The 24,808-nt window shown below is 44.2% G+C and overlaps 2 protein-coding genes across 11 annotated transcripts in view; one reads left to right on the top strand and one right to left on the bottom strand.

Moving 5' to 3' along the window:
* RIOX2 (ribosomal oxygenase 2) overlaps positions 1–18,863 on the top strand; it is a 44,718-nt gene extending 25,855 nt beyond the window's left edge. For all 9 annotated transcript variants that reach the window (XM_074333099.1, XM_074333094.1, XM_074333109.1 and 6 more), the window contains 8 exons: positions 3,681–3,800; positions 4,912–5,040; positions 9,930–10,033; positions 13,299–13,401; positions 14,076–14,247; positions 16,396–16,484; positions 17,894–17,980; positions 18,389–18,863. In XM_074333099.1, coding sequence (XP_074189200.1) covers positions 3,681–3,800; positions 4,912–5,040; positions 9,930–10,033; positions 13,299–13,401; positions 14,076–14,247; positions 16,396–16,484; positions 17,894–17,980; positions 18,389–18,547 — 963 coding nt within the window. In that variant the 3' untranslated portion in view covers positions 18,548–18,863. The remainder of the gene's footprint in view (positions 1–3,680; positions 3,801–4,911; positions 5,041–9,929; positions 10,034–13,298; positions 13,402–14,075; positions 14,248–16,395; positions 16,485–17,893; positions 17,981–18,388) is intronic.
* CRYBG3 (crystallin beta-gamma domain containing 3) overlaps positions 18,791–24,808 on the bottom strand; it is a 108,096-nt gene continuing 102,078 nt past the window's right edge. For both annotated transcript variants that reach the window (XM_019757207.2, XM_074333088.1), the window contains 3 exons: positions 22,468–22,626; positions 21,312–21,471; positions 18,791–20,525 (listed from right to left, as the gene is read on the bottom strand). In XM_019757207.2, the coding sequence (XP_019612766.2) occupies positions 20,437–20,525; positions 21,312–21,471; positions 22,468–22,626 (408 nt within the window). In that variant the 3' untranslated portion in view covers positions 18,791–20,436. The remainder of the gene's footprint in view (positions 20,526–21,311; positions 21,472–22,467; positions 22,627–24,808) is intronic.

A 24,808-nucleotide genomic window follows, 5' to 3' on the forward strand; every position in this document is an offset into this window, starting at 1 on the left:
ACTTTGTGATCAGTTACCAACAATGTTTCTCATGACTGACTTCCAGAGTTGCCTTGTTCGATCTCATTGTGCCTCATCTGGTGAGTCATCTGGCGAAGGATTCCCTTGCTTGTCTGAAGGATCCTGAACCTATCTGTGCTCTATAAATAAAGTTTAACTAGATTTAGATTTTTCAGTACAAGTCCTGATTTCAGATATTCCATCTCAGGCTGTCATATGAGATGGAAATGTCCATTGAATGCCAACGTGTTGGCCTAAGCACCCAGCAGGAATTTATAAATCGCTTGCCAGATCAAGACATAATATGAATTCAGAAAATAGAGACGCCAGGGCGCTTCTATCTGAGCCAGTCCCTGACTCTACCTGGCTGGAAGCAGCACTTTTTTTTTTTTTTTTTTTTTTTTAAGGGGTTTTAGATACCTAAGAAAGATCAGTGAAGTTGATTACATGCAATTTGTTTACAGACCAATAGAAAGTTATTTGACACATGTATGGTGCCCTCTGGCTTTATTTCTGTACTTGCGAAGCTTCATGGGCTTTGCTCATCTACTTAAGCTCTGTGCATTCTTCCTCTCCGATTCCAGGTGATCAAGAATGTATTTCCTTTGCCCCGTGGACTCAGCTCTTTAGGCATGTTTATAAAAGCAATAAGGATGAGCTTTCTCCGTCTAAACTCAGCCCCCAGGCTAGGCTAGGATGCACCCTGTTTTGTTTTGTTTTGTTTTTTGTCTTTATGTTGCCAGTGGTTGAGAGACCTATAAGCTGTTGGAGCTCAGCCTCTTACACTAGAAACTGGGTTCTAACTATTACAGGATGAGGAGGTTTGGTGTTGTGTGTGTTTGTTTAGGAATGGGCATATTAATACGTATTAGGATAGAACAAGTCTAGAGGCGGTGCAGCCCCTTGTTTATTGGGTCTCACAGTGTGCGCAGCTTATTGCAGTTAGTCTGGAGGTGAGTTAACCAGAGAGCCATCGTGGTTCCCCACCTGCTCTTTGTAATCCGTACATCAAACGTCTGGGTGAGTTTACCAAGTATTTATATGTGTTAACTTTGGAATCTTCCAGCAGACATTTGAAATAGTTAAGGCAGTCATTGTGGCCTCCATTTTACACGTGAAAAAAACGAGTTTACAGAGGTGACTTTTCCATACTTGCTAAATAAGGACTTCTGACTCCACATTTCAGGTATTTTCCTACTATGCTTTTAAAGATGTTAATTGAAAGGAAGGACTTTTGGCCTGTTTGCCTTTCTTTCGGCGTACACAGGTCTCAGCTATGACATTCAGTTTTGCTTCTGTGGGTGGGCAGTGGAGAGAGGAGTTGTACCCAGCCAGGAGAGAGGCTTCCATCCTCCCTTTTTCATCGTTCTGGGGTCCTCCTTGGCATCTGCAGGCATAGTTGGGAGTCATGAGTTAAGGAGAAGACACACTTCAGGGGCCGTGGTTGTGCCTGCGTCACGGCGGTGAAGCAGGAAAACTTGTGTGCTGCTTTGCAATTTAAATAGGATGGGAAATAAGTTGTGTTATGCTGTTCCCCACAGTCTTAGAGTGTGAGCCTTCCTCTGACAAAGAAGCTGAAGTCACGTAGCTTGTAATTAGAACTTGGACTGAGAGGGTCTGACTCCAGATCTCTTTGTATTAGGCCACACTGGGCAGATTCAGAAGCTAAAAGTCCAGGAGAGATGGGAAAATTGTTTAATTGATAGGGTTTTCAGTGCCCTTTAAGAAGAAAAGATACATACACACACACACACACACACACACACACACACACACACTCATCAAGTACAGACTCAGATGCTTGAGTTGGGATCCCTAAAGCCACCCATATGGTCCTGAGACAGCTCTCAGGCCATCAGAGAAGAGAGGAGCCCTGGTTTTCCAGTGGTTCTAGTCACCATATAAGCATAATTACAGAGCCAGGTCTTGCTGGCCCCTCCAGGTATAAATTAGACTCCTTGGGAGTTCTAACTCTTTGGAGCTGTTCAGATGCCATGAAATTACTCTTCCTGTGTTAAGTAGAATCCCTGAGATCTGTAGAGTAGCCCAGTGGTCTTTATAAAGATGTCTCCCAAAGTTTTCTTCATACTGACCCAATTCTTTTCCACTTGATATTTTTAATACTGTAGACCCCTTTTCAGCTCAGTGGTAGGATTCACTCCCAAGCTATGGTCAGTGGTTTATCCAGCAAATATTTTAAATATGTTTTAGTGTTTTCTATGTGCTGGTCACTGTACATTCATATGCCTGAAACTGGGCTCTTCAACGTCCTTTGACTTGTCTTTCTTTAACATAATTCCTTAGACGGTTGTAGAGTTACGGTTAAAGGTATGGAGTACAGCATAAGGAATAGAGGCAGTGGAATTGTAACAGCTATATGCGATGCCAGAGGGGCAATAGATTGGGGGAGGGGGTGTTACCACTTTGTGAGGGGTGAGATGTCTAGCTACTACATTGTTTCGTACACCTGAAACTAATAATAAAAAAATAAAAATAAATTTAAAAATAATAATAATAAGGTAGAGCCCAGCTGCCTGAATTCGAATCCTGGCTCCATCGTTTACTAGCTGTGTGTTCTCATACCTTCGTTTTCTCCTCTGTAAACTGGAGCTAATGATAGTCCCCACCATCTGAGACGTGGTTGTTGGTAGAGCGATATAATTAATACACGTAAAGCACTTAAACAGTGCCTGGCACTTAGAAAGTGCCGATGATATCATGTGGCCTAATTGCTGCCTCCCTTTTTCATATCTGCCTGGGAAAATCAGATTCTTTCTCTCTCGCAGGACTATATGGCTCCTCTCTAGCCCCCTTAGTCTGATTTACACCTTATAAGCTAATTAGAGACTGGAGAGAGGGAGTTTATCGCCACCTATTTCCTCCTCCTCTGTCTATGTCCTCTTCCTAGGTTATCATTTTGCTTCCATTGCTTTAAATATCAGTGTTGTGCAGGGAATTCCCAAATGTAAATCTCCCGCCCTGACTTCTTGCTAGAACTTCAGGCTTAGAAGCTTACTTAAAAACATCTCCACATGGGGGTGGGTCTCAGCAGCTCAAACTTAACATTTCTAATACAGAACTCATTTTTCCCCTATGAAAACTTGTTCTTTAACAAGTTTTTCCCATTTCAGGAAATGGAACTGGGAGATAACTAACTGCTCGAGGCAAAAACCCAGCAGTATGTTTTTTTACTCTTCCCATTCCTTTACCCCTTTGTATTTATCTAGTGCATCTGTGAGTCCTGTCAGGCCTACTTCAGGTGCATCTCAACCTTTCTACCTCCCTGCTCATTTCTCGCCTGGGCTGCTGACGTAGTTGCTTCCCGACTGATGTCTCTTGCTTTTCTACAGTCCATATTCCACACAACAGCCAGAGTGAGCTTCTAAAAATGTAAATTGGTTGCTGTCATTTTCCCGTTTAAAGTCCTGCGTGAGTCCAGATTGCCTGCCTAAGCCAATCTCATTTATATGCTCACATCTTGTCTGTGGCATATGCACTAGAACAGAAGGTTCTTGAGGGCAACGGCGTTGGTACTGTCACTGCTTAATTCTCGGTGTTTGGGACATAATAGTTGTGCAGAGAGACTTGGGAAGCAAATAAGAAATGTTCCTCGTCTTACTACTCATATATTGTTCACCTCCCCCACCACTCTTTCTTCTTCTTTTTATCTCCCCCTAAAGGATGAGCTTTGGAAGATCCAGGAGAAGCTGGAATGCTACTTTGGCTCCCTGGTTGGCTCGAATGTGTACATGACGCCCGCCGGATCTCAGGGCCTGCCACCCCATTATGACGACGTTGAGGTATGTGAAGAAAGACGGCTCAACTCCGGGAAGGAGTTGCTGTGAAGCCGGGTTAGGATTGTTGTCAGGGTTCAACTCGGCTCTCGGGCCAGATCTCTGTCTACTCTTCCTGTGCAGTCTCTGGAGATCTTGACCTCACCTAGATGTTGGGCCAAAATCCATCCCACCAAACGAGTTTCCTGGCCCTTCTCCACGGGAAGAGGTTGTTTCCAACCTGATGAATACAAAGAGCCACACATTCCTACGAAACAAGTATTGGTTGAGTTTGTCTGCAGAAAAGTGTGATTGGCTTTTTCTTTAATTTCACAGCGTATGGTCTTTAATAAGGTGAGATCACAAGTAATCCTTACATCTGCTTTCATTTGGTCCTTTTGCTGTAGCTGCCCAGAACATTTTTCTTTTTCCTTGTGAAAATCTTGGGGCAGCTTGAATGAAGGTCATGGTTTCACTTAAGCACTGGCACCTTGACAAGAGTTGATTTCACTGTCCTATGGCTGCCAAAAAAAGTTAACTCTTTAGCTTAGGTATTTCGTAGTTTTATTTTTGTAGGAACATAAGGTGTGAACGCAGGGTAATTAGTAAAAAGTCCTTTTTCCCCCCTTTGAGAGCAATTTGATATCAATACATTTTCCAAAAGTTCTTGGTTTAAAAAAAAAATTTTTTTTAACAGAGCTTTAAAATAGCTTTGGCTGAATGAAGAATAAAGAAACTTAAGCTTTCCTATCTGCCGTAGATTATATCGAGGATTTTAGACATTCAGTCATACCTGAAGCTTGGCTTATCTATCAGCGATGCTAGGCTTTCAGCTGTCTGATAGTGGATTTAAAGGAATGAGAGTGTGTGTGTAGTGGGATGTAAAGAGCTCAGTGAGGTTTCACGAAGAGGAAAAGAATGAATATGCTTCTAGTATCAAGGTTCATGATTACCTGTTTTTAAAAGTGAAAACCAGTAGAGGCAGCTTTTAAGTGTGGAATGAAATGTATCTTTGATGTTTTATTTCTATTTTTTATCTGCAACTTGTAATTCATCTAAGCCCTCATATTCTAGACGCTCTTTGCCTCGTGAGTTGTCAGGAAGCTCTCTGATGCCCTGATCCTGTGGCTCTCTGCAGGTTTTCATCCTGCAGCTGGAGGGGGAGAAACACTGGCGCCTCTACCACCCGACTGTGCCCCTGGCGCGGCAGTACAGCGTGGAGGCCGAGGACAGGATTGGGAGGCCGACACACGAGGTCACGCTGAAGGTACGGGACATCCACTGTGGGCACCTCTCCGGAGACCAGGTCAGGGTGAGGTTTAGTGTTCGTGTAATAGTCCCCAGGGGAAGGTATCTAAGAGTTTCAGGGCGGGGTGGCTGTCATTCCAGGCAGCCAGCACATACAACTTCCCAAGGAGACTTGGTGGCTTGTACTTGTAGAAGCAAGTGAGGAAACGCTCAGTTTGCTTTCCATATAACTTGTTTCCGCATATAATCCACATTCAACAGGAATGAATTGTGAAATCAGTGTCCTCTGACTACTCTTGAGTAAAAGTGGGAGGTGCTGTATCTAAGACACGCTCAGCCCTGCGCGGTGGGTTGCTTCGGCAGAGCACAGCCAGGGACCCCTTCGTGTTCTTGTTGGTATAATTGCAGTGTGACCCATTTTCCTCTTGCTTGTGCAGCTGACTCTTTCTGCACTCACTTCCCTTCCCCCTGCCTATCGTCACTAGAAGAATAGTAGTTATGAAAGCCCTTCAGTCCTTTAAGAAGCCAGGTAGCTTGATCCTGCGCTGGTTTCTTGCTGCTGAGAAAATGTCTTTGAGCAGTTAGCCTGGACGTTAGGGTTAGGGTTAGGGTTAGGGTTAGATCATAGCCAATCACCCTAGCAGGTGAGTTTGTTGAGACAAAAAATCTTAGAGGGAAAGAATAACTCCATCATTAAGCTTCATACTGTCTCCTACAACACATAAATTTCATTTCCTTCAGTGGCAGTCAGACAATGATTAACTCAAGTCATTCCAAAGATTCTGCCTACCTGATACTGTTGCACATAGTTCTGTTTATTTCTTGTATCTTAAAGTTATAATTAGTGTCTAATTCTTACTCATTGCTTATGATCCTTTCTTCATTTTACGTACTTTGCCTGCCTACCAGTAACTGGGGGGCAGCAACGTCCCTTTTTAGGATGGGTGCCTACATTGTAGGAGACTTAAATGTAAGAATAAAGCTACCCTGCATTTTTTATGCACTTGGTCAGCAGTCAGCAAACTGTGGCCCTTGGGTCAGAAGTAGGGCCTGGGGCCTGTTTTCACAGATTATGCTTGTTGGAACACAGCCCCACTCACTTCTGATGGACAGTCAAGGGCTGCTGTCACATTGCACTGCAGAGTGGGCCAGGCGCCATAGAGACCACGTGGCCCACAAACCACAAGTATTTATTATCTGGCCCTTTACAGAAAGTTTGGCAACCCAACTCCTGGGGAAGCATGTTTATTTAGGCTCTTGGTTGATTATCTTTAGGCTGAAGACTAAGCCATGCATGGTGGCTGAGGCCAGGGCTTAGTTACCAGACTGACAACTGGCTACTCGCCCTGCCCCAGAGGTTGGGCTCCATAGTGGTCTTCAGAGTGGGTGGTGTGGGACTTAGTGAAGATGGAGCACTGCCTATTAATCACAGCCGTCCTGATCACAGTTCATTCAGAAAAGCCCCGAGCCTCCTGCGAGAAGGACAGCAGCATGTACTGCAGGCTTTTTAACTTGTATGTACATGTGAGTTTTTAATCGGTGAAACTCTTCAAATGCCCAGTATATGAAATAGAAAACCTGAGCTGCTCTGGGTGGGGGTGGGTACATGGCCTGCGATGAGCTGCCTGGAGCCCTTCTCATCCGTCTTCCTCCCTCCTCCAGTGGCAGCCGGGGTGGTATGTCTGCCAAATTCAGGATCTTGGGGGTGAACACCACCCCTGGGATGGAAGCACCGTTCTGTGGCTTGGGCATCTGACAAATCTGAGTTCGAATTCCTCTGCTGTCACTTAGGAGCTGTGTGTCCCTGGGCAAGTGATTTATCTAAGTCTCAGCTTCTTTATTAAAATGGAGATCATCATATTTACCTTGTAGGTTGTAAGGATTGAAAAATGTTACTCGGATGCCTCCTTTACAATGAAATCCCTTAGGAGAGAGAGCTCTATGCCAGTCCTTTGCAGTTTACCAAATTACTGCAAAACTCAGTGGCTTAAAACAACACAAATTTATTATCTTACAGTCCTGCAAGTCAGAAGTCCAAAAGGGGTCTCGCTTGGCTGAGATCAAGGTGTCAGGAGGAAGCGCTGGGGGAGAACCTGTTTCCTGGCCTTTTCCAGCCTCTAGAGGCCGCCCGCGTTCCTTGGCTCATGGCCCTTCCTCCATCTTCACAGCCAGGAACATGGAGCTTAGTCTTTCTCACACTGCTGTCTCTCTGGTTCTCTTTCGACACCCTCTTCCACTTTTAATGATCCTTATGATTACAGTGGGCCTACCTGGGTAATCAATCCAGAGTAATCTCCCTTTCCACAACCTCAGTTGTTTGCAACCTTAGTTCACCTTGTCTGTGTAACTTAAATATTCACAGGTGCCAGGGAGTAGGGCCTAGACATCTTAGGGGACCCTGCCACAGCGCGCCGTCTTCCTTTCCTGTCCTCCTCTCAGGAGCCCCTCCCTGTAGGTTCTCCTCCCCACCACTCCTCCAGAACCAGCCCCTCAGGGGTACCAGTGACTTCCATGTTGTCAAGGACAGTGGTCAGCTCTGAGTTTCCATCTCGGCCTGCCCGTCAGCGGCATGTGACAGTGGGTCACTTTGCTTTCCTCCCTGGGCTCCCGGGATGTGCCCTCTCTTGGCTCTCCTTCCACCTGTTGACTGGTCCTAGTCATGCTCCTTTGCTGTTTGTCTTCAGTCTTCCCGCCTCTGTAGGTTAGGGTGTCAGGGCTCATTTCCTGTACCTCTTTTCTCCATCCACAGCCACTCCCAAGGTTGTTAATACCCTCACACTGATGTATGTTAAGTGCTGTGTTATTTCTCCAGCCCATGTCTCTAAACTCGAGGCTCATATCTAGCTGCCTACTGAATGTCTCCACTGGAAAGGTAAAAAGCATCGCAAATTTAGTATTCCCCATGTCCCACCCTGTCCCCTGCTTCCTTCTCCCCGTAAATGTGTCAGCATTATTCTGTTTGTTCAGGAGAAAACCCTTGAGAATTTATACTAATATCTCCTATCTGATATCCCCTTTGCAGACTTTTCTGATGTAACAGCCATAACGACCCTTTTGAGATCCAGTGAACTCTTTGTGCAGACTTCCAGTGACTTTCTATTAAACTCAGAATAAAAGCCAAAGTCCTTCAAGCAGTCCAAAGGCCCTGTAATCTGGCCCCTTTGCTGCCTTCTCACCTCACCCCCCATCATTTCCACCGTCACTCACTACCTCTGAGCCACACTGGTCCACTGATGCTCCTCAAACACGCCAAGCATGCTGTAGCCCCAGGGCCTGTGCACTTGCTCTTTCCTCCCCCTGGACCCCTTTCCCGTCGGGCGGTCACATGGCTTGCTCACTCATTTCCTAACGTTTCTCTGAAATGTCCCTCTAGCAGAGAGCTTTCACTGACCATCCTGGATGAAATCGCACCTCTTACCCCAGGCACACTCCGCCCCCAACTTCCATCAGCATCCATCCCCTCCTTCCTCTGCTTATTGCACTGCGTTCACCACCACTTGACATTACTTACTTGATCTCTCTTGCCCCCACCACAGTGTCGTTGTATTTACTACCTCTTCTCTCTTCTCAAATGTTTGTCTTCTCTTCTGGAATGTACTGCGTAAAGGCAGGTCAGTGCTCTATCCCCAGTGCCTAACATGGGGCCTGGCATGGGGGCGGGTGGGGAAGCGTTAAGCAGATGTCTGCGGGAAGAAAGGAAGGAAGGTAGGTAGGTAGGTAGATAGATGTGAAGGCCTCATTCAGAGGGCTGGCACAGAGACACTTAGCAAACGAGAGCTATAATTATGAGTAAAGCATTTATTTACTTGAAGTACTAATTTTCCTGTCAGTTTGGTTCATGGCAAAGAAGCCGGCAAGATAACTCTTTGAATATATATAATTGTATACTATTTCTTGCTTTAAGGCAAATCTTAACATTAAGAAATAAGTGTCTTTAATCTGGTATTTCTTGAGCTCTCCCTCCAGGGCTCAAGCTCTTAACCAGTGAGCCAGACTGCTTCCTGTGGTTGCGGAGGAGAGCTAAGTGGCTCCCAGGGTCCCCTCTCTCCTCAGGCAGCTGCTATACAGGATGTCTCGTCTGGGCGGGATTAGGGAGGAGGTAGCTCAGGGCAGGACTGATTGGGGAGAAAAGGAGGACAGGGCAGAGGGGGAGCTCATCTGCCCCGAAAAGTTCCTGATGTTTACTTTTGTCTAGTTTTTAGGTTCAAGGGAAGGGTTATATGGTTTTCTCATCCATTCGTCCAAACATTTCTTGAGCCTGTTATGTGCTTTGGTAGTTTAGGCTCTGGGAATACAAGGTGGATATAGACCCTGCCTGGAAGAAGTCACAAATGATCAGGGACTGGTGGGTAAAATAATACTTATAGTACAACTCCACACACATTATTGCCCCAAGAACTCTCGTATGGCGTCTCCTTTAGTTTTCAAAATAATCCTGAGATTTGGGGCTATTGCCTCCATTTTACAGATAAAGAAACTGAGGCTTCCGGAAGTTAAGTAATCTGCTGGGATTACTGGCAGCTAAATATCGGAGTCTGTATGTTACTCCCTGCACCACTGAAGGGTGGAGAGGGAGGGAACAGGCTTCCCAGCCCCGAAGGTCACCTCCCTGATCCCTGGGTCTGGGCAGGACAATGTCAGGTGTATCTGGTCTCAGTCTGTGTATAAAGAAAGTAACCTCAGGCACTAAAAGCCTCCCTGGGATTGGGGTTCACAGGGACAGGCTCACTGGCAGTGAAGCAAAACCAGCACTACCCCCCAGGAGCATACAGACCACCCCTCGAATCAGTCAGTAGAGGTTTCTAGACTGGAGAACTGAAACTCAAAGCCCATATTTTTCTCCGTAAAACACAGGGGCCTGAGAAGATACACTTATTAACCTCTTTCCCTTTTCTTTTTTTCCTTTAGCCTGGTGATTTGTTGTACTTTCCCAGAGGGACCATTCATCAAGCAGACACTCCTCCGGGGCTGGCCCACTCCACTCACGTGACCATCAGCACCTACCAGAACAAGTAAGCACTCTGCCTCCCAGCCTCGTTCCTAGGATGGCTCTGAGCTGTGGCCCACATACATTCCAGGAGGGGCACGAGGGAGTCGGCCCCTCCCCTCCTGCTTACCAAGCCCAGGGGTATTTCAGGATCCTTTGCTGACTTCATATTTCTTTAGCGCCATCTTCGTGCCCTTGGCCCCTCTGGGCTTCCTCCCGGGAGTCTCATACACCTGACTATATAACACTGGGAGCTCCCCAAATACAGGCTCCCACAGTTTGGGAAGAAGGAGCCACAGCTGCAGGTGTGGCAGTATGTTAGTGATGCCAGGCTGGGCTTACAGTGTGTCTCTGTCTGCCGTCTGTGTCTTTCTCTTTAAAATATTTTGATTGTGGTAAAACACATATAGCATAGAATATGCCATTTTAACTTATTTTAGATGTAAAATTCAGTGACATTAATTATATTCACACTGTTATGCAACCATCACTGCTATCTGTTTCCAAAACGTTTTCATCACCTCAAACAGAAACTCTGTAACCACTGAAACCTCTGGGTCTCTTTTAAGGTTTCCACTTTTTACACTTAATGAAATGAAAGCAGCAAAGGCAGTCTGGGACAGTCAGACCTAAATGTACAAGTACAGAAAACAGTTGGCGTGAAAACCATGTTAAATTTCTGCAAGTGCCTGGTCACGTGACAGGCCCTAGGCTGCGGTAGCACCTTGTGAATGATTTGCTAACAGCAGTGACCTTGCTAGTCAAATCCCTCTCAAAACACCAGGCATTGATTTATTCAGCATGCAGGCTCTGGACCCTGTGCCAGTTGCTGGGAGTGCAGGCATTGTACTGAAGGGGCTTTGAGAGAACTTACACTGTGGAAGTGGTGGTAGGAGGGAGACAGTTACCAAACTGACAGATCCCATCCTAGGTTTGCAGAGGAGACTCTCAGAGCATAGAGGAATGCACTTACCCTTAGCAAAGCTGGGTCGTCAGGGAAGGCTTCAGGAATGACCCACATGCAAATGAGACTTAACCGGTGAGTAAGTAGAAGGCAGGTCAGAAGGTTGGAGGAGGAGAGGACATTCCAGGCCCAGGCCTGAGGAACAGGAATTCCCTACCTTCAAAGCCGTAACTCGCAAAACAAGTTAGTAAGCTTACCTGTGCTTCCTCATCTGGCTTTTTGGTGTGAAATTAAGACACCGGAGGAACTAGCTGGAGCCTGGATAACATTGGGGGTGTCTTTGCCCGTATGTACACCACTGAAACCTCTGGGTCTCTTTTGCACAGCGACAAGGGCATTTTTCATAAAGGAAGTCTTAACCTTCCTTTATGAAAAATGCCCTTGTCGCTGTGTTTAGGTTCCTTGCATAGTGAGGAATGGAAGGTCACCGAGGCCACCTCAAGAAGAGTGGGGGTAATTTAGGAGTGGTCTTGGCAGCCACGTAGCTGGCCCCTGAGTGTCCGAGTATTAATGGTGTCCCACCATTGACGCTGCTCAGCTACTCCCTCTTTCCCGGGTTCTCATCTTTTTCATTTCTTATTGCCACCAACTGGTTTTGTAGTAATTGGTTTTCACTTCCTTGTTTTCCTTCCTCAGCTTGTGCACTCACAACATTGGCTCCTTATAAGCCGTCATCACTTCTATTTCCCTCTAGCTCACTGAACCCATTCGCTTTTGCTTCTGCTAATTGCCTGACTCGCTGTTTCCCAATCCCGAGAATGGAGATCTGGTAGCCTGCCCTTGGCTCCCACCCACCCCTTCTCCAGTCAGCTGGGGCTGGGGAAGAGCGGTCTGAGTTACTTAGTTGCCTGCCTGGGGCTGTGGATGGGCACCAGGACCAGCGTCTGGGCTGGACTGTGATCTGTGACCTGTGTCCGTGGTGCTGGAGCCAGAATGGGAGAAATGCACCTCGTGGACGTCACACTGGAGGTGTCCCTGTGCTTTGGTCCTGGGGCTCCTCGAGGCAATGGGGGAGGGTTTGGGGTCTCTGCGTAATACCTCTTAAGAGTGGCCTGCTGTAACATGTGGGGCCTGCTGTGTGGGAGAGCAGCAGGTCGATTTGATTGCTTTACCAAAGTGAACTCAGGAGGTGGTATTCCCACATTTTGGAAAGGCCCACGATCCACTCTAACTCTTAGAAGAGCACAGAGCTCTGTTTAACTGCAGTTAAATTCCTCCAGGAGCTATTGCCACATGGCTTCCACTTAGAGCCCTGCAATAGAAGAGCTTCTTTTGTGCTATTGAGGGGTCTGCATGTGTCCTCCAGGTTGAAGTTCAATCACAGCTGGGAGGTTGGGTGGAACGTTGAGTCGCAGAGCAGTGAGGCCATCGGGTTGTAGTGACATCTTGGGGGAAGTGCTGGCACGTGGCTTTTGCCTGCCTTTGCCACATCCCCAGGAGGAAGCATAAAAGTATTAGTGTTGCTTACTGAGTGAGAAGGAAAAAGCACACTGTGAATTTCCATTTTGCACATAGCCAGCAATTTGAAATCTGTTGGTGACACAGGAAAATTTTAAACAACTAAGAGCTGCCTAAAGAGAGCAACCCCGGACAGTGTGTTTCTCTCGTTGGCACACATTTGGGAATGAGCCGATTCTAACCATCCCCAAGAAAGCAAACGTAACTGAACATGGACGCATATCCCTGCTTGTTATTTTGGGCCACTGGCTTCTGCCTACCCCAGTAAAACCATTGCTGGAGTTTCGTAAGTTCCAGAGTCAGTTGTTTTGAAATTGATGTTGATGGATATTTTACTGAGGAAGTGTGTCCGTCTTCTGTAAGGGACAAAGGAAAATGTAACGTGTAACTGTGCATATCAGCCAGTCCAGGTCCCTGGCTGTTACCCTCAATGTATTGCTTTTGGATTTTTTGCACATGAATTTTTTTTGGGGGGGTTCTATAATGATTCAAATTTCCTACAAAGCTCTCCTTATTGATATTTGTGTTGAAAACATCAAAAAAATTGGTCCCATGAATTTCCTACTTCATGACAGTATATGATTAGTTCTCTGGTATCTTTAAGAGAAATCATGAATAAAACCTAGCTTCCCACCTTTAACTTTCCACGTACGTGTCTGGGAATGGGGAGGGAGAGAAGCAGTGTGATTGCTGAAACTCTTACGTTTTTATACTGAGTAATGTCAAACTAATTGAACTCAAAATGCCTGGGCAGGGGAGTTGGACTGCAATGGAAGCTTCCATTTGTAGCATTTGGCTTTACTCGTCATGAGTGTTTTCTGTATATTTTGTGTGCACTTACTGTTTCTTTCCTTGGTGTGTGTTCCAGTTCATGGGGAGATTTCCTTTTGGACACCATTTCTGGGCTTGTGATGGACACCGCAAAAGAGGACATGGAGTTCCGAGCCGGCATCCCCCGGCAGCTGCTCCTGGTGAGGAGTTAAGGCGGGTGGGAAAACAGTGGGACCCGCGGCCTGGGCCAGCTGAAGCATGGCCTGTCCTAGGGACCCCGGGGTCCTTCTCTGCTCTTGTGCTCACCTGCTGAGCTGTGTGGTTTGCAGAACAGATGGGGTGCTGCACGTTATGTGTGACCCGGAGAACTGAGGCACAGTGACATTAGCAGGCACTGCAGGAATATTAGCTGAATTCATGGTTGAATACATAGTATGGCTAATAGAACCGGAGATCCGCACTCAGGAGATTCCTCGTTAGCAGAGGCCCACCGGAGACCCTGGCCTTCATGCACTCCCTTGCTTTCTTGTCCATCCTGGTTTACATTGGAAACAGCAGCACTGTTTGGCTAGATTGAGGAGATGCGTGAATTAATACTGAGTTGGGCAACTGCTTTCCCGTCCAAAGCAGTCACCTTAGGACAGTGACCTGCTTTCCAAAAGGCAAGAGCCAAGACTGGACATTTCCAGGGAATCCCTTTCCAGGCAAAATCCTGAAAACTGACTTTTTTTGCAAACAGTGGGCAGCTTAAGATGAACAGTGGTTACAAGGAAATAATGGGTGTTTGTAAGCCCCCTGCACCAGTACTCGGGAGACTGGGAGCTAGGCAGGGAGTTCTGCTGGGGTCTGGGCCAGGGCTCACCTCTGTTTCTAGCAGGTGGAAACCGCAGCTGTTGCGACAAGAAGATTAAGTGGCTTTCTGAGGAAGCTCGCAGACCGGCTGGAAGGCACCGATGTGCTGCTTTCATCAGACATGAAGAAGGACTTTGTTATGAACAGACTCCCACCTTACTACGAGGGAGACGGAGCAGAGCTTTCAACACCAGGTGGAGTGGCTGTTTTCTTCTAGGTGGTTGTGGGCTAACGTGGGATATTTGGAGTCTTTCCTGGGTGGGCACCTCTTTGAGTGGACGGAATGTTGAGGAATTTTCGAGGTTAACATGGAGCTAGATCTGTCCCTAATGTTACGGTTGGACAGCACGTGCTGCACACAGCCAGTAGCGTCCTGCATCTCACAGGTCATCTGCAACGACCGTGCATGCCAGCATGACGGGGAGTGAGAACCGTGATTTGGGGTGAGAAATATGTGTATGTACAGGTGCGCCGGTATTCATCATCTTCAGGGAGTTTTTGAACATTGACACAATCTCATTGGAATGAATTCAGATGGGTAAAATGTCATCAGCAGGTGAAATACAAGGGAGCCCAAGGTTGTCACCGACTTTCCCCTAGTCCTAGGGGACTGTTTTGGGACAGATTTAGGCTGCAAATGACATAGCGCACTTCTGGGTGGAGGGTGATTTCACTGTCCTGTAGCAACACCGCACTCCTGTAGTTGAACAAAGTCGGGTTTATTGACTTGTTGCAACACAAGACTGCATGGCAGTGGCAACGGGGGGGGGGGGGGGGGAACACACGTCTCAGTACAGTGCTACCTCGGTTTGGGAACGTAATCCGTTACGGAAGACCGTTCAAGTTCTGAAACGTTTGAAAACAGCCGACAGCTAGGCCTCAGGATCTTGCACTCAGTGGAAGCCGGGTGACATGTTCGACTTCCGAGGAGTGTTCGAAAACCAAAGCATTTACTTCCGGGTTTACGGCGTTTGTAAACCGAAGTGTTCGTCAACGGAGACGTTTGAAAACTGAGGTACTGCTGTAAAATGATTTATAGGATCTGGGTTTGAGTAAAGTGATTTCAGGAGGGTCGAGGAAGTAGGGCTTTGCTCTGGGTTGGATGCTGTCAGGAAGGAGGAGGGATTCTCTGACTGGCTCTCTGGTGTACCTTATATAGTAGCAGCAGGAGGCATGAAATGAGGCGGAAGTTACAACTGGTCAAGTGGCAGCGGTCACTCAGATTAGCCGGGGTGGGGGCTGTGTGGCCACTTCTGCAGTTTGGATGGTCTTCTTCTATCCCCTGACTTCTGACGTGTTTATGGAGTGCTCTTGTTTTTGTCTTCATCTGTCAGAATGGCTTTGTTTATACTGGTGTTCTATACAATTGTCTGATGTGCCACAGAACCCGAGACACAGCTACGAGTGCTCGGCCAGCTTTCAGGCCGCTTTTCTCTTTCTCAGTCAGGTTGAGTGAGAGTATTATTTTTACTAACTTTTATAAAAGCCTTATTTATTGCCAGTTGAGAACCACTAAAATAAAGGTCCCTTCTAACATTGATTCTATTTATATTTTTATTACCTTTTGGGGGGGGAAGTTTAGGATTTGTTTCTGATTGCGTTTACTCAAAATAGCAGATGTTCTACCAGCTCATATTTTAATCTTTAACAGGCCAGTTTTCTGAGTATCAGTGAATGGCCCATAATATTCATCTAAATTTTCCTTGTTTTAGCCGATCTACTCAATAAAGCTGATTCCCCAACCAGATGACCATGGAAAGCTAGTCTGTCTGTAGTGGCTGCTTTTTCACTCAGTTAAATTCAATTTGGATTTTTTGTTTTCCTGTGAACTTTACTAGGTGGTGTTTATAGGACACTATGCTTGACCCCCATAGACTGGATAATTTTCCATGGTCACACAACTCGTAATTGGTGGGGTGGTGCAATTTGAACTTAGGTATTCTACACATACAGAGTCTATGTGTAGAGCAAGAAGTAACAGAGGATAGAAACCGGAGGCAGGAGTGTCCTGTGCAGGACAGGGGGCCCTGTCTGTATTGTGACAGCAGCTGGGCTTTGGAGGTATTGTTTAATGTACTTGTCAATCCCTGTCGTTACCTAGCTGAGTGTCTGTCTGTCTTCACGATGAAAATAGGCTCCATCCATGAGGATGTAAACCATACTTTACCATTAATCACTATAAATGTGAGGGTAGGCAATTACCTGGGTTGGAGGAGGCACCCCACGTTTGGATTCACTGCAAATTGTTAGTCAATGTGGTTCTGAAATAGCTGCACCTGCAAACCGTTTGGCGCCTGCTGGTTTCCGCTTCTGAAAGCTGGCTTTCTCTGTGGGTTTTCTAGGCGGACAGGTGCCAAGGTTGGACAGCGTAGTGAGGCTGCAGTTTAAAGACCACGTCATCCTCACGGTGGGGCCGGATCAGAGTCGCTCTGTGAGTATCCAGAGGGGAAGAGGCTTCCTGTCTCCGTTGGGCATTTCTGTCTCAGGTTATCAGACTAACAGATGGCCCCTGCCCTCCTGCTTTGGGAACCCACCTGTCCTCACAGCTTAATGCCATCGCTTTAGAGCAGGTAATGCCCAGACCTCACTGTTCCTGCCTGCTGGGCCTTTGAGGGCTTGCCCTTGTCCCCCACAGAACCCTCGGCATTCCTCTCGTGGAGTGATTCGTGTCTGGTCTTGGCATCTGTCCTGATTTGGGCCATTATTGCTCAGAGAACGGCGGCCCCGTTTGTGCACCCCCCATATCTCAGTCCCTCTCCCATCCCGTCCGTTGTGCAGCTTTCTTTACAAACGGTTTTGTTGATGTTTCTTCTTTAAAAAATCTCTATCCTGTAGAAAGATAACCTACATTCCATAACCTTGCCACCTAGCCCAGTGGTTCCCCAGACTGGCTGATCGTAGAATCAGCTGGAAAACTTTGAGAATAGAAATTTCTGGGCTTCATCTGGTTTGGGTTGGAGCCTCTGCATGCATTAGTAAAGCTCCCTTCACAGTTTTAAGGACCTTGGGAACTGTTGCATGCCCTGTGGATCTACCCTGTTCCTCCTAATCAGCTTCTGTGGACAGGGGACCCCATGAAGGACTGCGGCAGACGAGTCAGGACCACTAGATGTCTCCAAAACCAGACTGTTCCAGCCATCAGGGCCAGACCTGGCGAGGACTGCTTTCTAATATGCACAAAACCACAAAAGTACACATCTTCACTTAAAAAAAAAAATTCTAGTTACTCTGATAAGCAGTCAGTTTTGGGACACTCTGTTATCAGACGAAGCTGTTTGACCCTTATTAAGAGGTGACAAGGAATGACTAAAGGTTCTGGAAGAGACTAGCTGCACTGTGTAGGATGGAGAGGGAAGCAGAGACCATCTGGGAGGCTATTGTAATTGGAATGAAAATTTTTATAGATCACATAGCTGGTATTTCTCAAGAGGTGATCTTCACTCCATGGTGGTCATAAACTGTCACTTTATGTATACCTGGGAATGTCAAGTTTTGATGCAAAAAAGTGCAGGTGTGATTAAATGAATAACTTCAGTGTTTTGTTGATAAGTTGATATACAAATGGTTGCTTTTTAATTAAATCAAGTTTCTGAAGATATACCAGGTGTATAGTTTTATCTTAAAAAATGACTGAGTGCCTGTTATTTGTTACATATCAATAGTAATCTGTGAGAACTATATACTAAAATATATAACTTTTTTGCCAAAAGGATTCTTGATTGAATACATTAAATTTAAGCGCCAAGGCTTTTTTTTTTTACCTATACGATTGGAAAACCCTCCTAGTAGGGAAGCCCCTGGATACTGTTGTTGATGACTTAATGCTTTTTTTCTTTCAAGGATGAAACTCAAGACAAGATGGTTTACGTCTATCATTCTTTAAAGAATAGGAGAGCGCTACACATGATGGGAAATGAGGAAATAGAGGTTTGTTGACGTGACGTGTGATGTGGTGGTGGTTGGGAAGAACCTGTTCCCTTTGGTTTATGGGTAATGTGCTTTTTGTGACTGCAAGTGGGCTTAACGTTGCATACAACTGACAGCCCTTGCACGGGGGTGCTGACGTCAGCCAGGTCTGTGATACACCTAGACCAGTTTTCAAAGATACCAGCCGGAATTGTAGGAAACGTGTAATGTAAAACGTTTACATTAGGATGCCTTGCATGAAGTCTAGGTTTTCAGAGTTACCTAATTCTAGTTTTTGTAAATAGGCTATCTGAAACAAGTTTCCTACTTGTGAAGGGTATCAGAAAGAATGTATTGAGAATTGTGGAAGTTTATATGAAAATGCCACTAAAAGACATTTTTTTATCTGACTAGCTTTTCCTTTTTCAGTGTCATGGACTTCGCTTTCCTTTATCTCATGTGGATGCACTGAAGCAGATTTGGAACAGTTCAGCTGTTTCTGTCAAGGACCTGAAACTTACCACAGACGAGGAAAAGGAAAGCCTGGTATTATCCCTGTGGACAGAATGTTTAATCCAGGTAGTCTAGCGCCTTTACAGAATCAAGTGTCTACTCTTTTATATCTATACACACACATAGGAAAAGCAAAGATTTATGTGCGAGGGAGCCGCTATTGCTCTGAGTCAGGAGTGGCTTGGAGGAGTGGTTATACACAACTTTCCTTACAGGTGTGAGTCATACCTGTTAGAGGTGGGCAGTTGGCTGTATGTGCTAACAGAGAGGCACATGGGAGAAGGGCAAATTAATGTGTCCCAGGAAGTGACAAAACCGTACTTCTGACAAGTTTATTTAATCCAGTGTGGTAGAAAAGGCACAACTACAATAAATGTATCATTTAAATTTAGATGTCGTTACCTGGCTTTGTCTTTGGAAGAAACTTCTTTAAAGAGCCTCATTGGCTCTAGAAAAATTTTAAACAATTAACGTGAAAAAAAGTTAACGTGTTTCTTTTTTTTAACAATGGAAATACACATACTTTTGTGTATACATAAGCCCTCCCTTTAAAGTTACTCCTGTAAGTTTCATTAAATAATACTGCCACACTAATGAGAAACACTCATAAGGGAGTTTTACAGATGCTGCTTGAGAGATGACAAAAGAGCCTGAGATTGAAGGAAAAAGAAAACCCAATAATATTAACATGGGAAGACCATGTCTATATAAAAAATACTCAAAATAGTGGGTCTTTGAGCTTAAACAAGTCACTGTTATTTTACATTCTAAAGTGCATATAGATTGATATTTTTAAAAATACCACTGGACAACTTAATCTTTCTATATAAAAATAGGATACACATTTTTCTGCTTTCTGGCAAAAGCTGATAAAAAAAAAAAAACAGTTGTCTCAACATAAGCATAAAACCAGTTCATGAGGGAAAAATGCTTGTGAATTGTATAGTTAAAGGTGGTAATAATGATTACGTGAAACTAAGTCCCAGATGACATCCTACCTGATTTTGCTCAAAAGAAAGCTATTTAAAATGGGAGTGAAAGTGATTTTTCTGTCATTTCACAGAGAAATCAATGCCACCTTTACTAACATGGTATAGTCAAGACTCAACTACTACTTGGTTGTAATTTGAACATTTGAAATTTCCTTTTACTTCAGGCAAAGAAAAATTTGACTATCTTATAGGTAGGTGACACAGTCTTTATAAACACTTTTTGAGGGCAGATTAGGCAAAAACATTGAGGGTGAAGTCTCAGCACCAGGATAGGTAAACATGGTTAGAGTGCTGTTGCCCAGAAGGGAGTCTCTGTTAATACTTAGAGTGCAAGGATTTGTGCTTTTTTTAGTTTGAAGGACTGAGCAAAGAATGGCTACAGGAAATACTCTAGTACTTGAGTCTTTTCCTAATAAAGCTGGTCCCTCCCTGGGATCAGCTATAAGTATAAATACTTACGGTGCTTCAGTTATAAAAGCCTCCACAGAAAACCTTTGTGTAGCTAATATAGCAGCTTAAGAGGACGGTTTATTAAATATGTCTTGAAACATTGCTTAAAAATTACTCATCTTTTTGCGGAAGTATGACTTGACCTATAGGAATTTATTTCCCTGTGCCTTGCACTCATACATGCGTCTACTAGGCTATTAATAACTAAAGCAGGATGACAGCACCACCAGTGTCCTATACGATGGCTATCCGGAATAGGATTTGTGTTTGGTGGGTAGGAGAGAAAACAGACTTCAGTCAACTTGCTCACCAAAAGTGAAGATCAAGCAGGAGTAGAACCTTTCCCAGAAGTCACGACATAGTCTTGATAGGGAATATTCAACAGCCGGCGAGAACGTTCTGAGCTTTTCCCAAGGTTAAGAGTAACAGTCTCATCTTGGGAAGAAGTTCATTGTCAGTGATCCGGGACGTGAGGTTCCTCTTCCCTTTGCTCTTCCTAGGGCTGCTATGCTGCAGGTTCTCTCACAATATCTCAATGTCCCATTTCTGGGTTTCTTCTCCCTTTATGGGCTGATTTACAATGACATGAGTCTTGTCATAATAATTTCCTCCTAAAATACAAAGAAATTCCGAAAGAAAAAATTAATTTGTTTGCACAGGTGCATGACCATTTCCACAAGCTGTTGGTCAGCCCACTGGGAAGATTAATATGTCATTTACAAAGTGGTCTGAAATGGGACACTGAGTTTAAACAGGCTTAGCTATTATTCACCTCAAATCAGACCTTATTATGACTTAAAATGGAAAAACGAAGAAGTGTAACAGATGATTGCATACGCAGTGTGCCCTAACAGAGTCTGAAGAACAAGTGCTGAGAGCTCTGGCTGACTGTCAGGTTCTGTGTGTTGTTTCTACACCAACGGTAGCTCGGACTAACCCAATCAGAGCAACATCCCTGAGGAGTACTGGCCCTGACCTTGCTGCATTCAAAAACAAGGTGAAATACCTACAGTAAGTTTTACCTGTAGGCTTTTAAGGACTACAGCAATTCATAGCCAAAAGTCAGAGATGTTTCTTTCTAAGAAACATGCTATTTTATGGTTTGATGTTCGAATTTAAAATTGTTCTCCAAGATCATAGAGCAAATAAAAATTTTACAGCTGTACTAATGAACAAAAACCTTACAACTTTGTCCTTAGTTTTTTCCTGCTTGATCCACATAGGAACTTGGTTTTTGTGTTAAAACAGCATGTCTTAATTTTTTTTCAAGCACAATTTTAAATGACTGAATACTTCTCTTATACATACGGATTTCTGGTACTCAGAAGGAGGGAAGCGGTTTGGAACTTAAAATGGTCTCCAGAAACACAGTACGTTGGGTTGCATCACAGGCCCACCTTTAACATCAAGGACAAGTTGGTCACTGAGATAGGAGCTGATGGTTCCGTTTCTGTTCAGTCTCCACTTCTGCCTGAACTGCCCATGTTCAGGCCATAGTGCTACTTTAGCTCCGGGCATGTCCCGGCCACCAATGACATCCAGACACGTATCACTGGCCTACGAGGGTTAAGAAATACATCAGTAGCACAGTGTTTGCTAAAACAAATTGAGTTGGGTCTCTTTTCTTTCATATGAACAAATCATAGACATTAAGTATTATGTCTTATCTAAAAAGAATACTATATACAGCATAATTATAATTTCAGTAAGCTTTTTTTTTTAAGTTTTCTTTATGGTTGAAAGGAGGAAATGGCACAGAAATAAACCTGAAATAGAGGTCCTTGTTTTTAAAAGGACACCTACATCTGACAACAGATGTTCAATAAATGCTTGCTGAATTGGAATTCAATGTTAAGTCCCTGTTAGCTTAAGTGTATTAGGTTGAGCTTGGTTTTCTTATAAAAACATTGGGTGATGTGCTAGATATCCAGACAATAATTACTTTTAAATGCTTTTCATTTTTGTTGAAGCATGAGAACAAAGCAGGTAATCTACTGGTGAGACAATAAAACACAGTTGTAATGTTTTTAAACTGGTATTCTATTCTCCGTAGCATCAAACATAATGGAGAAGTTACAGAAAAACAGAAATCTAAGTTTCATTTTATAGGCTTTCTCCAACAGCAGCTTCTTTCTTCTTTATTATTTCACTGTATATTTTGAAAATGAGGCGGTTTCACCATGTTTAGAATCACAAAGATAGCTGATTTTATCCAGGCCATGAAGGAACTTCTCACCAAAAAAGCACACTGTTCAAGTTGGATCCAGTGACTTTTATCATTGGTTTGAAAAAAAACATCATTTAGGCATCTCCATAGTATGTGATCACCTTAGTTTTTACTTTAAAACAGAAACTGGATTTTCTAGATCAAAAAATTCTCTAAGGCCAGTTCACTTCAATGCTTTAGTAGTTAGTTTACATACCAGTATTTATATAATCATGCAACAAAACTGTTCCTAGGGAGTTGCATTATTTTATCATGCCATTTCATTGGCAAAAATCTGGTTTCCAAAAGAAGCCCCAAACCAGACAGCGGGGTACGGTATTAGTCACCTTGGATTTGAAGAGCCCTCGGCAGTAGTACCAGGTCTGAGTATTCTTTCCACTGTAGGGAGACACGCACACAGACGTGGCCCGTGTGTCTGCGACATTCCCGGTGACCGTCAGGTACTCCTTCTGCGCTCGGTTCCTTATTCTAATGTACACTGCAGGCTGTGAGGGGGAGAAACAGAGGACTTTAGGAACAAAAACCTTTTGAATCTGGAAATCAATCCTCCCAAAGAGGGAAAGCTTGGAGGCGAAGTGAGAGCTGATGGAATTTCCTTTTTATCGGTTTTGATCTTACTCCCTTTAGCAACATGTATTAATATTTTCTGTTGACAAATCCTGAGACCACTGAGCATGAAGTGTAAACGGTGCAATCTCTATTATACATTCCTGGAAAGTGTCCTTTGGATGAGTTGAGGTAATACTTTCATTTGCTAGAATTGCATGTGGCACAGGGTGGTGAAGAATTAGGGACTTAACGAGTTTAATTCACTAACTCCTGTGCCCTCGCTGTGCTTGGGGAGGCAGGGGAGTAGGAATAAGGGCAAGGTACCACCTACAAGGATCTAAGAGCAACTTAGCAAAGACAGTACAATAATCGGACATGTAGTTTTGGGCTGTGCCGGAGTGCGGGGTGACCGCTAGGGGAGGCCTTAAAGAGCCAGGCAGCCGAGGAGCTTAGTGGCTGTGGTAATCCCTTTGTTTACATTTATCCTTTGTTGACCTTTATGCTTCAAAGGAAGAGACCTTGCTTTAGTTAATGTTTAGTAACGTCTCAGGTATTCAAAAATTGGGTAACTTCATCCCCTGGACCTGGATTATATATGGGAAGTTTTAAAAGAAAACAGTCAAACCTAAGACTTGTCTCTAAGGATAATAGCTAGTGTTTATCAAGGGCGTACTATATGACAAAGAGTATGCTAAATGCTTTCTGGGCCATTGTATCATCTGCCAGATATAATAACCAGAACAACCCTTTAAGAAAGTACAATTATGACCCCAGTTTTATAAATGAGGTTAACACAGATGCAGAGAAACAAAGTCTGTCTGCACCAAAACCCTCCCTCTTAACCAGGATGCTCTAAGGCCGGTGCTGAAATGCACTCGTTCCTCTTGGACACCGAATAAGGGCAACTCCAAAGGTGCCAGTGTGAATCACATACAATGAAAGCACAACACATGACCGAAGCTCCACAGAAACTGTTCTCAGCCCCATGACTTAAGCCTCTAGTCTTCATGTCAGAAAACTCAGGACACCCAACACCCTTACCATGGGTCGGGCATTGGCATCCCACTGAAAACCTTGCTAAATAGTAACAAATGGTCTGTTAGTTAATAAGGGAGTGCTTTCACTCTGAGACACACAAGTGCTCGGTAAATTCAACACCATATCATGGTAAGACTGACAATTCTATGGTATTGAAACTTAGATCAACATGAGGCCAGGTGAACCTTGGTAAATTGCCGCTATGTTTAGCCTTCCTAAGGAAATAAACATTCTGAGCACTTAACGCAAATGGACACATTTTTATCTGGTTATTTAAAGCAGGTGAAAAAGACCTCTACTTAGCAAAAAGTTTGAAATGTTTCAAACCACAGCGTCCATGCTTATAATGCAACAGTAATGTACTTAAATTTCTATAATGCAGCCTGGTCTCCCACTGCAATTATTAATTCTTGAGGCTTCAGTGTGTCTTTATTAGTTTCCTTACCTTGTACATGTAAGAAAATGGGCGTGACCTTCACAGAGGACAGAGTTCCAATTATGTTAGGAACAAACATCACAGTTTTAATCAATTAAGTCAAGCAAGGTATTAATTACTCTTATTACACACTTGTAGTCTGACTCCTCTGTAATTATGCCTAAAACACTGATAACGCATTATAAGTGCCTTAGCGACTTCCTAATTCCCAACGACAGAGGATCACGTTTTAATTATTTAAATGAATTTCTAGACAAGAATATGAACTAAAGCAATACCAACAGCCTTACCAAAAAGGAAATAGGACCTATAATACTGTTTTAGAAACCCACATTCCTTTGCTGGGTTTCAAAGCTGTGGCCTAAATAAACAATAGAGAAAATAGTCTCTGTTAAAATATTATTTTGAAATTAAATGTTTAACCAGAATAGGAACCAGGTAGTTTCTAAAGCACAAATGCAAGAATAACAACACAGAAAATATTAATCGTCGAAAAAACTTCTGTGTAAAATTGGTGGCTATTGTTCTACCTATCTTTCATTCTCAGGACCCTGAACAATGGGCAGGGATATCCTTCCCCAGCAAGGAATCAAAAGTGAGTTTTAAAAGTGAGAAAAATACTCTCCGCATCCAACTTACAAAGT

The sequence above is a fragment of the Rhinolophus sinicus genome, linkage group LG01, assembly GCF_036562045.2.
Source record: "Rhinolophus sinicus isolate RSC01 linkage group LG01, ASM3656204v1, whole genome shotgun sequence".
NCBI classification, from domain to species: Eukaryota; Metazoa; Chordata; class Mammalia; order Chiroptera; family Rhinolophidae; genus Rhinolophus; species Rhinolophus sinicus.